Source organism: Gossypium hirsutum, chromosome A07 (assembly GCF_007990345.1).
Source record: "Gossypium hirsutum isolate 1008001.06 chromosome A07, Gossypium_hirsutum_v2.1, whole genome shotgun sequence".
NCBI classification, from domain to species: Eukaryota; Viridiplantae; Streptophyta; class Magnoliopsida; order Malvales; family Malvaceae; genus Gossypium; species Gossypium hirsutum.
The window spans coordinates 34942102-34956223 of NC_053430.1; the positions used below are offsets into that span (position 1 = coordinate 34942102).

The 14122-nt window shown below is 38.8% G+C and overlaps 2 protein-coding genes across 2 annotated transcripts; both read right to left on the reverse strand.

The window, feature by feature from the left end:
* Positions 1–907: 907 nt before the first annotated feature.
* Positions 908–1488, reverse strand: LOC121203708 (uncharacterized). The gene is made up of 2 exons (XM_041074148.1): positions 1384–1488; positions 908–1213 (listed from the first exon to the last, which is right to left on the reverse strand). The coding sequence occupies exons 1-2, from the start codon at positions 1486–1488 to the stop codon at positions 908–910; spliced, it is 411 nt and encodes a 136-aa protein (XP_040930082.1).
* A 1972-nt stretch (positions 1489–3460) lies between these two features.
* Positions 3461–5289, reverse strand: LOC107955808 (uncharacterized). Its single transcript, XM_016891606.1, has 2 exons — positions 4284–5289; positions 3461–4191 (listed from the first exon to the last, which is right to left on the reverse strand). Exons 1-2 carry the CDS (start codon positions 5287–5289, stop codon positions 3461–3463), a joined length of 1737 nt encoding a protein of 578 aa, XP_016747095.1.
* Between the last annotated feature and the right edge of the window lie 8833 nt (positions 5290–14122).

A 14122-nucleotide genomic window follows, 5' to 3' on the forward strand; every position in this document is an offset into this window, starting at 1 on the left:
AATCAAGTTCAATTGATCGTATCAAGACTGGATCCACTCTACTTCATCTAACTTTAGCTTCGACAACACTCAAAGGGATGGAATCTCAACTTTGATTGGCAAAACCGCTTCTATTTCATAGACTAAAGAGTAAGGTGTTGCCCCAGTTGAGGTTCTGATTGATGTTCGATAAGCAAAGAGGGCAAATGGTAACTTTTCATGCCAACCTTTGTAGGCCTCAGTCATGTTCCCCACGATCTTCTTAATGTTTTTGTTGGCTACTTCCACTGCGCCATTAATTTTCAGGCGGTACGGTGACGAGTTGTGGTGTCTGATCTTAAATTGACTGCAGACTTCCGCTATCTTACATTGTTCAAATTTAGTCCATTGTCAGATATGATCCTCTCCGGCATTCCATATCGATATATGATCTCTTTTTTCAGGAATTTGCTCACTGCCGACTTTGTAACATTGGCATATGAAGCGGCTTCTACCCATTTGGTGAAGTAGTCGATAACCACAAAGATGAACCGATGCCCATTGGAAGTTTTCGGCGATATTGGTCCAATCACATCCATTCCCCATATAGAGAAAGGCCATGGGGAAGTCATGACATGCAGCGGCGAATGAGGCACATGAATTTTGTCTCCATAGATTTGGCATTTATGACATTTCTTGGCGTAATTGACACAATCTCCTTCCATAGTGGACCAATAATACCGAATCTCATAATTTGCCTGGCCATCGTAAAGCCATTAGCGTGTGTCCCACAGACGCCCTCATGGACTTCTTCCAGGATTTTCTTAGCCTCTACAATGTCTATGCACCTTAATAGCACTTGATCCTTTTTTCTTTTGTATAGGATCTCCCCATCTAAGACATAGTCAATGGCCAATCTACTCAACGTCCTTTTATCATTCTCACTTGCCTAGTCCGGGTACTCACGATTCCTTATGTATTGCAATATATCGTGATACCAAAGGTGATCATCTTTTTCTTTGTCTTCTTCAATATTGTAACAGTAAGCTGAAGTTTCATAAATGCTCATCCGGATGGGTTTGACATCTTCTTTTTTGTTCACCTTGATCATGGAAGCTAAGGTGGCCAAAGCATCGACCATCTGACTTTCATCCCGTAGAAGGTAGCGAAAGGTAATGCCATCGAACTTTTTAACCAATTCAAGGACCAGTTTCTGATAATTGATCAACTTGGGATCTCTGGTCTCCCATTCTCCCTTGAGTTGATAAATCACTAACGCAGAATCTCCATACACCTCTAGCACTTTAATCTTGCGTTCTAGGGCTGCACGGATTCCCATGATGTACGCTTTGTATTCTGCCATGTTATTCATACAATCAAAATACAATTTACTAGTAAATGGATATGATCTCCGTTTGGAGATACCAAAACTGCCCTGATTCCATTACCCGCAGCATTTGACGCCCCATCGAAGTATAGTTTCCAAGGAAGTTCTTCCAAAGCACCTTCTTCAATGGTCACAACACACATCAGGTCTTCAGTCAGGAAATTGAAGTTTAAGGGCTCGTAATCTTCAAAAGCTCTACTGGCTAAAAAATCTGCTATTGCACTCCCTTTTACTGCTTTCTGGTTCACATAGACTATGTCGAATTCGGATAGCAGAATTTGCCATTGGGCCATCCTTCCATTCAAAGCTGTTGACTCCATCATGTACTTCAAAGTGTCCAGTTTTGAGATGAGCCAAGTAGTGTGATACAACATATACTGCCTCAACCTTCGGGTTGTCCAAACCAGGGAACAACACAACTTTTCTATCGACGGATATCTCGTCTCACATTCAGTACTTTTTACTAAGATAGTAAATAGCTTTTTCTTTCCTTCCTAACTCATCATGCTAACCAAGTACGCATCCCATGGAATTCTCAAATACTGCCAACTACAGTATCAATGGCTTATCGGAGTTAAGTGGCATCAGCACTGGAGCGTTGGATAAGTACCGTTTGACCTTGTCGAAAGCCCTTTGGCATTCCTCATCCCATACACCTGGGTTGTGTTTCTTAAGGAGGCGGAAAACAGGGTCACATTTCTCGGTTAGTTTTGAAATGAACCAAGCGATGTAATTTAATCTTCCTAGGAAGCCTCGAACCTCTTTCTGGGTATGCGGCGGGGATAGCTCTTGTATGACTTTGACTTTGTCTGGATCGATCTCAATCCCTTTCTCACTAACCACGAATCCGAGAAGCTTTCCGGACTTGGCTCCGAAGGTACATTTGGCTGGATTGAGTTTTAGCTGAAACTTCCTCAACCTTAAGAACAACTTCCTCAGGACTTATACGTGCTCCTTCTCTGTTCAAGACTTTGTAATCATATCATCAACATAAACTTCGATTTCTTTGTGCATCATGTCGTGAAAAAGGGTTACCATGGCCCTTTAATATGTTGCCCCTGTATTTTTCAGTCCAAACGGCATCACCTTGTAGCAGATTGTGCCCCATATGGTTACAAATATGGTCTTCTCCATGTCTTCAGGGTGCATCTTGATCTGGTTATATCCGGAGAAACCGTCCATGAAGGAAAACAATGAGTGTCCTACCGTGTTGTCCACCAGAGTGTCAATATGAGGTAGTGGGAAATTATCTTTCGGGCTGGCTTTATTCAAATCTCTGTAGTCTACACACATTTTTACTTTTCCATCTTTCTTAAGGACGAGGACAATATTGGCTACCCATTCTGAGTATTTTACCACCTTTAAAAATCCAGTGTCAAACTGCTTTCGAACCTCTTCTTTTATTTTTAACAAGACATCGGGCCTCATTCTTCGGAGTTTTTGCTGAACTGGCTTACATTCTTCTTTTATAGGGAGTCGATGCACCACAATATCAGTGTTCAACCCGGGCATATCTTGGTATGACCATGCAAGACATCTTTGAATTCTTGAAGTAATTCGATAAGGTTTCGCTTCATCTCCATGGTGATACAAGTTCCGATCTTCACCTCTTGTCCCTCTCCTAATCTTACAATTTCTACTGATTTTTTGTGAGGAAGGAATTATTTCTCATCTTGTTCTACCATCCTCAACAAATCAGGAGATAGGTTACAGCTTTGGTCATCTTCAAAATCCTGAGAATCTTCCATACACATATCTTACTCAAAAGGAGACTCTAAACCACTAGCAGTGTCACTCATATCATTGATATCTGGGAACCTGTAATGAGGATGAAAGAAGATACAAAGAACCTAAAGAATTTAAGAATACTTATCTGCATGGTATGATTATGAATGAAGAACGAAAGAATGTTTAGAAGAATGTTCGAAGGAAAAAAGAATCCAAAATTAATTATTTGTATAATATGATTATGAATGAAATGGAAAGAATGAAAGAATATATGCTCAAAATGATAATAACTGTTCATTTTATTGAAATAACGTTCTTGAACATAAGCCTATTTTACAAAAGATTCTTATTACTCCTAGGCCTAGAGCAATAAGTGTGTTTTGGACATTACTCTGAGTCAGCTCTAAATATTACAGGAATCTCTTCCATAGTCCAGTTATCTAGAACACTTCCAGGTATGTAGGGGCAAATGCCCGTCAAATTTTCTCCTCCAACCCCTTCTTCGTATGTGGCGTTGATTTCCAAGCTTTCCAACTTTTCTTCTATGGCTTCCTTTCTTGGCATGCCTCTCTCGGGATGAATGCTTCCTCCGGACACAAAATTTTTCGATATATGGGGGAATATCATTGGCTCCCATTTGATTCCCTCCCCCTTTAGTCGTGCTCTCCTTCTTTCTTGTTTCTTTTCCAATTCCTTTTTCCTTTGTCTCGCATCCGGCTTAAATCCTAAGCCGAAGCGGTCTCTCTTGTCCTTCAGTACTGGCGTTTCAACCCTTCCTTGGAGATGTCTCTCGAGTCCTCTTTCCGGTAGAGCTCCTTTTCCAACCATCAACTGTAGACTCATCCTTGTAGTTTTGGATAATTTCACTGTCAAAATCCTTCTCCCCTCAGTAATGAATGTTGCATTAACAAATTCTAAAGATCGAAATGGGCATTCGATTGCTTTGTCGTCCGTCTCCAAATAGGGTGCATCACTGTTTACAGCTGCAATGATATCCTTTTCAGCATTTATCGTTATCAACCGCCCCTCTGATGCTAACTTCAACTTTTGATGCAATGATGAGGCACTGCCCCAGCTGAATGTATCCAGGGCCTCCCCAATAAGCAGTTGTATGAAGGCTTGATATCCATCATGAGGAAATCCACCTCATATGTGTTTGGCCTGATCAGAAGAGGTATCGCAATTTTGCCCATCACTCTTCTCTCCGTACCATCAAATGCCTTCACTATATTCTGGCACTCTTTCATGTGAGAGCCGTCTACAGGTAATCTGTTCAGTGTAGTCAATGGTAGGACGTTCAAGGCCGACCCGTTGTCAATTAGTACTCCTGGTAGTGTATATCCCTTACAACGCGTGGTGATAAGTAAAGCTTTAGTCAACCCCCTGCCACCAGGTGGTATTTCATCGTCATTGAAGAAGATAAAGTTATCGGCACTTATATTGCTAACCAAGCGGTCTAGCTTGTTAACGGAGATATCATTGGCAACATATGTTTCATTCAAGACTTTCATCAAATAGCTGCAATGGACTTCCGAACTTAGGAGTAAGGCCAGCATTGAGATACAAGCTAGTTGTTTACATAACTGTTCCACCACACTGTACTCACTGTGCTTTAAAAATTTTAAAAACTCTTTAGCCTCCTCTTCGTTGACCTGCTTATTAACAAGGAGTTCAAATTTGGCCGCTTTTTCCTTCTTCTGTTCGACCACTATGGCTTTTCCTTTTGAGGGTTCTGCTTTCTCATTTGCTGAATCGTAGTGCCTTCCGCTACGCATAGAGGAGCCCATATCTTGGTCCTCTTTTGAAACATCAGCCAAGTTCTCTTTTCCCGGAATCATCACGTTATAGTCATAATTCCATGGGACCCTCTTGCTGTCTTTATAGGGGAAGACTGTAGGTCTTTGGATTATGACTCTCGGTGGCATTTTCACTCCTACTTCATTATTTTTGGGTCGTGATATGATAACCACAGGGTAGTTAACTGTTTGGTTCTGCGCCGTCAGTTCTCCCTCCAATACACATATATCTCCCTCTTCGGGGTTTTTGGTTTCTTCATAAAACTCCATTTCTCTATTATTCATCATGTCTTGCACGAGGGCCCTGAACTCCGTACACTCTTGAATTTCATGCCCCACCTCGTTTTGGAACTCGCAGTAGTTCCTCTCTTCTTCAGATTCTTCTCTCGCATCTAACATGATTAATCCTCTCTTGACCATCTCTTTCTATACCCGTCTCAATGGGGTCCTAACCTCTGCAATCCGTATTTGATCTCCTTGCTTCCGCCTTCACTTATCTCGTTTACTCCTTGGTCGGTATGATTGGGGAGCGGGTTTCCTACTACATTGAGTACGGCTGGGTCATCAAACCTCACAATCCCCATTTTAATGAATCTTTCAACTAGCTTCTTGAACGTGGTACAATTTTCGATCGAATGCCCGGTGATTCCTGCATGGTATTCGTATTGGGCGTTTGTGTCATACCATTTGGGAAACAGGGGTTGCAGTGGCTTCAGGTAGAAAGGGGACACTACATGAGCGTTGAATATGTTTTGGTATAGCTCCTTATACGTCATGGGTATAGGCGTGAACTATGGCCTTTCTGTGTTTACCCTCGCGTTGGATTCTTGTCTCACAGTGCTATGTTGATTGGTGGCCACTGTCTTTGGTTGGTTTATAGTTAGTGACTTGAACTGACCCTTACTGAATGTGCTCGTGTTGTTCGCTTCATTATCTTTTTTCCTCGGGGCCGATCTTTTGGTACTTTCCCCGACTTCTATTTTACCTCTCCTCACAGTGTTTTCAATCATTTCACCCATCATCACTATGTCTGAGAAGCTTTTGGTGGAACTCCCTAACATATGAGTGATAAAAGGGACCTTCAAAGTGTTGATAAAGAGCATCGTGGTTTCTTTTTCTAAAAGCGGCAGTTAAACTAGTATGGCAACTTCTCTCCATCTTTGCGCATACTGTCTGAAACTTTCATTTGGTTTCTTCTCCATATTTTGGAGAGTGATCCTGTAAGGAGTCATGTCTGTCACATGACTATATTGTTTCTTAAAGGCTTGAGCTAGGTCTTTTCATGAGTTAATCTTAGCACGGCTCAATTGGTTATACCATTTAGATGCCACCCCAACCAGACTGTCCTAAAAACAGTGAATTAATAGCTGGTCATTGTTGACGTATCTCGTCATTCGCCTGCAAAACATAGTGATATGAGCTTCAGGACAGCTCGTTCCATTGTACATCTCAAATTCAGGCATTTTGAATTTGGGGGGAAGGACCAAGTCTGGGACCAAACTCAGGTCATTAGCATCCATCCCTTGATGACTATCTGCGCTTTCCATAGCTCTGAATTTTTCCTCCAGCCAATTACAACGTTCCTTTAATTGCTTCTGTGATTCCATCCTTGTCTTTTCTTCTTCTGCAACTTCATCCAAATCGGGAACAAACGGATAATTCGGGTTATTAACAGGGTTAGAGCTTGAGACAGTTTGGAAATTCATCGGTATCAAAGTTCCAGCCTGAATCTGCTGAGGCCTAATCGTAACAGATGGTCTCTGTAGATTAATTTCAGGTTGCATCAGTACATGTGTCGGAGTGAAGCCAAGAGGATATTGAGGGTTTTCATTATTTTCCCCAACATTATCCGGGACCCTTTCCTTTATCCACTCTTCCCATCAGCAATTGGGACAACTGACTCATCATCTCTCTTTGGGATTCCATCATTTGCTCTTTCATCTCTCGCTGAATCTTGGCTAGCTATTCTTGCATCTGTGACTGCATCTGTTCCTGCATGTCCTTTTGCATTTGCTCCAATTTCTCAAGTATTTTATCCATTGACTTTTTCCTTGTACCTTAGGGGTGCGTAGTTGGTTAGTTTTCATTGGTTTCCAGATTACTGAAATGATTTTTAATTAATTAGAAACTTTTTATGACCTTTAATGCATAATGATGTGATGTAATGCAAAAATGCAAAGGATGCATCAATTTTGATTCAATTCCCTTTAGAAAACTTTACTAGAAAATAAAATTCTTTACATAAAGCTAAGTTACAAATACAACTTCATTCTAATGCTCAAAGTCTTAATTTTCCTAAGCAACGAGGCTAGTTCCTGCCCTCGATCTGACTCCAACTCGTACTTCACGCTCAGCATGTCTGCTTGTACCGCTAAAGCTTACAAGTAATCGGCTACCTCCCAAATCTCGGTTATAACTTCCCCCATAATGTAATCCCTGTTTCTGACTTGGTCTTGTGCATGATAAAGTTGATCCTTCCAACGCTCCTTACTTGCCTCGAAAAACTAAATCCGCATCTCATGGTTTTGTAGTGACGCTTTTAATTCTTCTACTTTTCCCTTTATTTCTTCCACCTTACTCAAGCTTGCCCTCAACTCCATTATGGTATTACGGCTTCGGTATTGATGAAGAGACTTTTCGAGTTCTGCCACTCTAGCCCTTAATTCACCTCGTTCATTTCTGTTTTCTGACAGAATCTTCTCTAAATCCTCATTTCGTGCCTGAGCCTCTCGGAATTTCCTTTCTCATCGGTCGAATTTGGTCTTTTCCTCTCGAATTTCATGGCGCCATTGTTCGGAAGTTTTTCCTAACCTCGCAGTCCTCATAGACAGGTGTAACTTCTTATAATCTGTCTTCAAACTGTCTAGTTCTTCTTCGGCCTTACTTTTCCTTTTCTCCACTTCTTAGCTTCTGACCTCTGAACATCAACGTCTAATTTCAGATGCATCATTTCTTCCTCCAATTGTTCAATCTTTTTCCCAAACTCAGAACTATTCTTCTCGAAGTCTTGCTTTATAATTTCCAACTCTGACAAGGCGATTTGTAATTGTTCCACCATAGGTCGAGCATCTTCCAAGCTTGGCCTAGGAACATTATCATTGACCCTCTTCCTAAACCATCCGTTGCATTCGGGTGTCACCATAGTACCGATAACCAACCTTTTCATCCAACGAGTTTGCTTCCAAGTGTCCGAAAGTTCCCAAACCTTCTTCTTATAATGGTCACCTTTAAAGGAGAATTCACACTAAGTAAGCCCATAAGTCGCGGGTACAAACTACCTCGATTTATATTGCCTTAATGCAAGCAATGAAGTATACCCAGTAGCTCCCTAGATTCCTAACAACGGCACCCAGTCAAAGTTCCCACATCGATATAGGATCTCATTGGGGACCATCCGAAATGCTCTCCACTCTATATCCCCCTCCTTGAGGTTTTGAAGAATTTCCATCCACTTCTCCTTCGAGATATCCTCTCTCCTTTGTATGGCTGCCTCCTCTTTTAACGGGGAATAACCTTCAGAAAAGACCCGATAAGAAACCTTGTCCACCTTCAAAAAGTTCCCATGAAACCACACCATCAACAGCTATGCACACCCGATAAACTGCCCCTCGCCTGTCTTCTGGCACATGCTCAAGGATCTGAACGTCTTAGCCAATATTGCAGGTACAGGTGTGATTCCCTTCTCGAGACGATCGAATAAGTCAGTGACCGCCTCATCCACGTACCTTAAAGCCTTAGGAAAAATTACCAATCCATAGATGCTTAAAGTGAAGATATCGACCCTCTTTCTTTCATCCAGATGTGTTAAAACCAACTCTCTCAAATTCTCCCAAGGGATACATTTACTATCTCCCTTTTGTTGAATCCGAGCAGTGACCCAAGGCTTGCTCATCCCTGAAATGGTCATCAATTTCTTCGCGAAAGTCTGACCATTAAAGACCTTGGCATAAGCTCTTCTAACTTGAACTTTCAGACACCTAAGCAGAGTAGTATATTCCTCCACGGTAGGTACTACATCCACTTTCCCAAAAGTGAAACACTTGTAAGCAGAATTCCAAAATTGCACCATAACTCGGAACAGATGCTTGTCTACCCTAATATCTAGCAAGTAGGATATATCACCATAGCTTTGATAGAACAACTGTTTGGTCCCTTCATCCCAATGAGCCCATATATCTCTCGACTCTTGTAACTCATTCTGTGCTACATTGACGCGAGTGAATTCCTGTAACTCTGATGTATATCCTTCTGCCAAGCTATCCCCTTTCTCCGATTGTAACTTCTCTGACCATGCGCGGACGGCTGCATTATCCTCAACTTTATTAAGAAATTTATTCTCCATGTCAAACTTTCTAACTTAGTAATCGAATACGAATCAACACCTCCTTTAGTATGCAATGTCATGCAAAACACAATCAAAACAAAACACAAGTTAGTGTCAAATAATAGTGATAAAAAGCAAGCACAGAAAATATAATTATAACACATGTATGGGCAAACACTAATGCTTGATGCAGCTCCACCCAAGGATAGCTCTTAAGGTTCGCTATATGTGGTTCGGTTCTAGAGATAAGGTACCTGAACCAGCAGATTCCTCAATCCTAACCCATTATAGGCTCATATGGATCGAGTTCGATTCAGGGGGATGCATTTCCCTATGACCATGCGGAGATGAAAATCTCACGAAATCATAGGTACGGATGTACCCCGAAAGCAATCCACTAGCCCATGCGGAGGTGAAAACCTCACGAAAGCATAGTTTCTTACACCCACTTAGAAGGTGTGACCACAACGGTCATGCAATGAAATGCAGTATTATTCTAAAAGCCCGAACCATAATAATCATACAAACAAATGCAATAATGATAAAACATATTTTCGATACTTCGATAAAAAGACAAAAAATAATCAATTTTATGTATAGACTCTCTTACGTCCCCAATGGAGTCACCAAGCTGTCGAAACCACCTTTTAAGGTTTTGAAAAAACGGGGATCGACTTTAAAAAAACGAAAATAGAGCCGCCACCAATCTTTTTTGTTTTGGTGTGATTGGATCACCTAATAAAACATGTTGTTTTATTAAAATCGATTTTGGCCTACATAAATATAAGAAAATGGGTTTGGGAGTCGATTATGTATGAGGAAGAATTAGCACCCTCATTACGCCCAAAACTGGTACAAAATTGATTAAATACTGTCCTTATGTCTGAGATTTAAAAATGTTTTTGAAATGTGGTTCCTTTTATAAACATTTGAATAGCCCAAGTTGGTCATCAAAATTCTCTTGTTTCAGAGGAATACAGCATCACATCCAGCATGATAGGACACGATCCTTTATACCCTCGAAAACACGATAAATTTTGACTCCCAAAAGTTTATATGTTGAAAATTACAAAAGGATGCCAATCATTTAGTCCAACGAAAAAATTGAAACCCAGCACAGTAGGGCACGATTCCTCGAATTTCTAGACATTGAACATTGCCTTATTTTAGAATTTAGAGAACATGAGTGAAATTCTAAAGGGATATTCGATTATTTTAAACAAACGGGAAATTGCAACCCAGCACGATAGGGCACGATTCCCCAAATTTCCAAACATCGAACATTACCTTCGTTTTAAAAGATTTTGAAAGACATGAGTGAAATTCTAAAGGAATATTCAATTATTTTGAACAAACAGAAAATTGCAACCCAGCACGATAGGGCAAATTCCCCGAATTGCCAAACATCGAACATTGCCTTCGTTTTAAAAATTTTTTGAATGAGTAATTATAAAACTAGCTTAAAACGCATTAATTCGACTTCAAATAAAACGGAATACTTAGTTTTTGAAAAAAGGGTTGAAAATTATAAAGCAATATTTCGTAAACCAAAAGAAAAAATAAAAGCATGGGATAATATATATATGTATAAAATACAACGATGAATGAACGAAGGTAATATATATATTTTAATCGGCTATCAAAATGAACACGTTAAGTATAACTAACCTAAAAAATAATCCAATTACAATAATGCATGGAGAATAATTGATATGATAATATAAAAACAAAAATAATATGTGTAATAGCCCATTTTTGCCCGGCCCATTTCAGTATTTAAAATTATAAACCCCCAAAAAATAAAAATAAAACAAATTCCAAGTCCAGTACAAAATTACAAACATATAATTTGGCCCAATCGAAATGGCCCATTACTTGAAAAGATTTAAGGTCCATCTATAAGCTTGACTCATATGGAAATATAATCCTTAAGGATATACAATCTTAGATATGATATGCAATCTTAGATATGATACAATCTTAGATATGATATGCAATCTTATATATGATATGCAATCTTGAAGATATGATCTTGTAATCTTGGAGATTTAATTTGTAGATATCCTTTAATCTTAACCGTTGATGTAATTGATCTGTACCGTTGGATTTGGGGAGGCTCAACTATAAATAGAGGCCTCTCCCTTCATTGTAAATCACTTGGGTTTTGGGAAGCAATAAGAATTCTTGAAAGCATTCACTCAAATTTCTCTCCCTCTTGCGTTCTTACTCTCTGTGGTTTGTTCTTATTTTATTCTTCGTCTATCTTAGTTTTTCAACCTTTTTTTATTTTAATTTCTTCATTTTACAAATATGTATATTTATTCCTATCTTTTATACATTTGATTATGCATTTTATATATTATAATATTTAACCTTTTTATATAGTTTATTTTCAAATATATATTTTCTATGCATATATATATTATATTATCATTTCATGTATTTTGAACTATTGCATTATATTTTTATAATTTGTAAATGTTCTATTTATTCAATTTTTTGTATATGTCATTTATCTTATTTGTGCATAGTTTCATTTTTTTATATGCTATGTTTAATTATTTCTTTTATGTGCTATTTTATGATATATATTGTTGTATAATTTTTGCATGTATTATGTTTTTATTTTAGTTTACTCATGTTTTTATTTGTTTATTATCTTATATTTACCCTAGTATGATTTTTTCATTAAACGTATGTTCATGTTATTTATTTTTGTCATAATGATATTATTTATGTTTGTATGGAAATGTTAGAATATTTTGTACATCTATGCTTCATGATGCATTAATATGTCATCCTAAAACGTCATTTAAAAATAATATTCCAAGGTTTTTTTTAAAAAAAATTAAAAGGCAATGCTTGATGTTTGGAAACTTCGAGAAAGGTAGTGCCCTAACTTACTGGGTTGCGACTTTTCTCGTTGAATTCGAATAGTCAAGCACCTTTCTAAGTGATTTTGAGCTTTCAAAACTTAAACAATTATTTCGAGATTTCAAAACATCGTGTCCTAACTTACTGGATATGGCGTTTTGTTGTTTCGAGATAGAAATTTTCGAAAGAAGAGCTTAGTTTCAAAGGTTTTAAAATGATGCGTCCTAACTTACTGGATGTGATGTTTTGACTCGTTTGAAATAAGTGAGCCTTAATTTTCAAAATTGAGACATTCTAATTAAAAGAGGTTTGCATCTTAAAACTTTCAAAGTTCCGACATTAAAGACACTTGATAATCAATTAGGTACCAATTTTTGGGCGTTACGAGGGTGCTAACCCTTCCTCGTACGTAATCGACTCCCGAATCTATTTTCTCGACTTTCGTAGACCAAAATTAATGCTTTAAAACAAAACATTTTATAAGGTGATCCAATCACACCTAAGAAGATAGGTGGTGACTCCCGTTTTCATTTTTCTTAAAGTCGATTCCCATTTTCCAAAACTCGATTTAAAAATGGTTTCGACAGCTTGGCGACTCCGCTGGGGACTAATAAGAGAGTCAAGCCGTGTAATTAATTATCTCTTGTCTTAATGTTAGAAATTAAAAATTTTAAAATTTAATCCTCTTTGCATTACATGTGTTTGTATTATTACATGTGTTACTATATTCTGATACGCATTGTATTTGCATAACCGTTGTGGTCACACCCTTAAGTGGGAGTGAGAAGCTACGCCTTCGTGAGGTTTTCGCCTCCGTGCAGGATAGTGGATCACTTTCGGGATACATCCGTACCTATGGTTTCGTGAGATTTTCATCTCTGTGTAGCCATAGAGAAATGTATTCCCCTGAACTGAACTCGATTCAAATGAGCCTATAATGGGTGAGGATCGAGGAATCTGCTGGTTCGGGTACCTCAAACTTTAAAAACAAACTACATATAGAAAAACTGTAAGAGCTCAATATAGATAGAATTATACTTAGGTTATCTTTGTGTTTATTAATATCATATGATACTGACTGTTTTCTTTCTTTTGTACATGTCATTTTGCATTTAAAAGGTATCGATTCACGGTCAGTTTCTAAGTTAGAAAGTTTTATTATGGAGAATGGACTTCTTGATAAAATGGAGGGCAACACTAATGTCCATAAATGGTCAAAGGAAACGCTGAAGGATACACATCAGAATTATGGGGTTACACTCGCATCAGCGTGGTGCAAAATAATCTCCAAAAGTTAAAGGAAATATGGGATCAATGGAGTAATGAAGCCAAGCAGTTGTTCTACAATAACTAAGGGGACTTGCAGTATTTGCTTGACAGGAGGATAGATGAGCAATTCAAAGTGAGTGTGGGAGTATTGATGGACACTTCTACCATTATAGCATTTCTCTTTCATATGAAGACGGTTGCCATGTGGATGGTAAGGGTATTGGAAGGAAAGTGATTGATAGAGTGCATGAGACCTACAAAAATGAGTTGGATGGAAAGAATTTTGCCTATGATGGTAAAAAGCTCGTTTACTATAGGACCGCTACCAAACAACGAGCTTGAGTTTACTATTGTACTTATCAGAAATAATGGAAATGCAAGGCCCGATGGCCTGGATAGATCAAGTAAGCGTGAAAGAAAATGATTAAAGAAGACCGTATCATACAAAGACCTTTTGAGATTAGCTATGCTGCGAAGGTGCCGAGGCAGGATGCTCTGCGTGGGTAGAAATCTGAAAGCTCTCAAGAAACATTGAGGATATAGGATATTATTTTAAGGTAGCACACTGCAGAACAGGATACCTACCTGTTCGCTAATCTATCTCAAAATAATCAGAACAACTTCACAGGTATTGGAGGAGGTGCCCTTAGCTGCACGGATTACCCCACAGGTGAGGTCGTAGCTCAAACTCAGGAGGCAACTGATTATTTATAGACATTGGCGGCACAGGCTGACATATTGAGCACCAATATGAGCTACAATCTGATCGTGGCCAAGAGTTTGTTT